A 2,744-nucleotide genomic window follows, 5' to 3' on the forward strand; every position below is an offset into this window, starting at 1 on the left:
GACAAGTCTTCATGGTCGGCGTTGGCTCTATTTCATTGACTCTGGAGGCCAAATTCAATTTCAAAAGTTACTCCCAGCATTCATGCCATATGCTTCAGTTTTACTTCTAGTAGTTAATTTATCTAAGAATCTTAGTGATCCATCCTGTACAGCAATGCAGCTTTCTGAGAGAGAAATTAGTGTTGGTCAGCATTCACTCTCAGTTATTGAGATTTTGAAGCATCTGCTCTCTGCAATAGCCTCCAGTGCCCAGCGATATCGCTCGTTGATTGCTGATGATCCTGTTCTTTCAAAGTGTATCACACCTCCTTCAGATAAATTGAAAGTGCTGCCTGTTGCTACTCACCATGATGAATATAAAGAAGCACTAAAGAATGGTAAAGAGTCGATTGTTAATAAAAAGATAACAATAAATGAAATCTTTTGTCATCATGAGACTTGTGAGATAGTGGGACGTGAAGGTAAAATATATCTGTATGAGGTTGATGGTCGTAAAGCTCGTAATAAAGTCTTTGAGAATCTACAGCCAGATTCAGACTTATATAAGATAGCTCAAGCATTGGAAGATAATGCATATCAAATCAAAGTTCCATTGAAGTGGTATTGCTTTGGTGTCCTTCTCCATGATGTTGCTAAGGAAGGTTGTGGTGTTTTAAGTTTATCTTTTTGTCAAAAGCTTGGCCAACAATTAAAAGTTAATTTGTCACCTGAAGAATCATTAAGTGCTATTAAATTTCTCAGTTTTCTCAATAAATTACTCTTTTATCCTGATTCACCTGCTGGAGATCTTGTTTTTGTTAATATAGAGAGCCTTATTAACATTCTTAGAGATTTACTAATTTTTATCTGTGACACTCATTCTGAAGCAAAACTTCTACTTCCTGATCAAAAAGCACTCGTGTGCAAAGGTCATCTCTCCATTGAAATCCTTAAAAAGGCCTCAAAAAGTTCTAATAAAATATGCGAGGCATTTTCTGATTTTGATGCAAAGTTACTTGGTCTTTTTGAATATCTTCTGATTGCTACAAAGTTACCCGAGAAAGAATCTTTCTTCATGCCAGCTCTTCTACCAATAAAAGATGTATCTGACATCAACCCCTACCCTAACACAACACCTCTTTTGTTGTATTTTGAAAATGCTATTCCAATGGGTCTCTTTTGTGCAGTCATTGTTCACCTTCTCTCTGATAAGGAGGCTCCGTGGAAGTTTGTTGAAGAGTCAAACTTTTCAAACTATTTTACTTTACGATGTCCAGACCTTCTTGAAAGTATCATTATTCTTGTGGAACAAGTTGACTGTATTGCACTTTATTGTGAAGCAACTGATGATTATATTCCAGCAAGGGATGCTGTGGAAAAAGCAGTTGATGTAGCAATGTCTAAGCATAAACTTAGTACATGTGAGAAGCCAAAAAGAGCATTTTACTGTCCCTGTGGTAAAGGAAGGCATGTAGCTGTAGTATCATGGCTTAAAACACAACATCGTTATGTTTTTCGCTGCACTATTGACTGCAAACCCAAAGAAATGTCTTACTGCTTGAATTGGATAGATCAGATAAATAAAGGTAAGGGTATAGTGTTAAGTAGTAATTTAATGCATAGTTTGTTATTATTATAGGAAAACGACAGCATGATGAGCTAAACAATTTACCTGATGTTCTGGAGACAAGTGAGTTCAACACATTTTATATTAGACCTATAATGTGAATGCTATTGTTACAGTAGTGCTATAGCCTTGTACATGTAGATCTATCCTGTTTGAATACACCTATAGAATTTTATCATGAAAATTAGTATACTGTATTATGCTTTTATTTTAGATTTTGCATATCAGGTTCTTGTGGAAAGCACAGAGGAGATCAAGGAATATTTTTCTGATGATTTTTCCAAAATTGCAAGCAAGCTGCTTCAGATGAATCTGATCAATGAAACAGAGAGGAGCGCTATAACTGATAGAAATACTGGGTGGAATAAGTATCAGCGAATGGAAGAATTAATGGAACGTGTTGAAGTTGCAGTTAAAATTAATAAGGAGCCTACATTTTTATTGTTCTTAAATATCTTAAATGAGAAAGGTACTCAACCTGCTCAGGAATTTGCTCGAAAACTCATGGAAAGATATAAAGATAAATTCTCTGATGCTCATTTGGATCCATTGTCAAAAAGAGTCAAACAGTATGAAAATTAGATGTTTTAATTTTTATTGTAGTAAAATTTCTTTTATATTGTTTATTTTATTATCACTTTTAAAGTCAAACTTCATTTTTGAAGTACTCTAAATTTTCATTGTGTAGACGCCTGCATGCTTTATATGTACATTGTACACGAATTTCATGAAAGGGTTAAAACAATGGCAGGCAGTGCCAGTTTGTCCAAAAGTGGTGGAAGGAGCACTCACAGAGTCTGAGACGAATATTGGAGGTTCTCCTATCCTTCGGTTGTGGAGTATTGAATATTATAGCTTTGGAGCCCTTATTTGCTAGACCTGGTGAGTCACTAGAAATCTGTTTTTTAGGATTTCAAATGAAGACTATTTCAAATGGCTTTTTTTACTAGGGGGAATGGTCATATGGGTCTGTGGCAGAATTGTAGCAATACAAAGTGTCAAGGTCTATCAAACCCATCAAGTTAATGTACATGAATTGGCTAGTGGGTTGATCTACTACAGCAACTCTAGTTACATGTATATATGATTATTGAATCTAAATTATAAAAATTAATAGAGACTTACAAAGATTTTAATG

General features: G+C 34.9%; 1 protein-coding gene across 1 annotated transcript in view; it reads left to right on the top strand.

Annotated features, from left to right (window-relative positions):
* LOC109586104 (uncharacterized) overlaps positions 1 to 2,197 on the top strand; it is a 24,653-nt gene extending 22,456 nt beyond the window's left edge. Inside the window, exons 16-18 of the mRNA XM_020002275.1 lie at positions 7 to 1,565; positions 1,619 to 1,669; positions 1,821 to 2,197. Of these exons, the coding sequence (XP_019857834.1) occupies positions 7 to 1,565; positions 1,619 to 1,669; positions 1,821 to 2,188 (1,978 nt within the window). The 3' untranslated portion in view covers positions 2,189 to 2,197. The remainder of the gene's footprint in view (positions 1 to 6; positions 1,566 to 1,618; positions 1,670 to 1,820) is intronic.
* Positions 2,198 to 2,744: the final 547 nt, after the last annotated feature.

The sequence above is a fragment of the Amphimedon queenslandica genome, unplaced genomic scaffold (genome assembly GCF_000090795.2).
Source record: "Amphimedon queenslandica unplaced genomic scaffold, v1.1 AMPQUscaffold_12945, whole genome shotgun sequence".
In the NCBI taxonomy this organism is placed as follows: Eukaryota; Metazoa; Porifera; class Demospongiae; order Haplosclerida; family Niphatidae; genus Amphimedon; species Amphimedon queenslandica.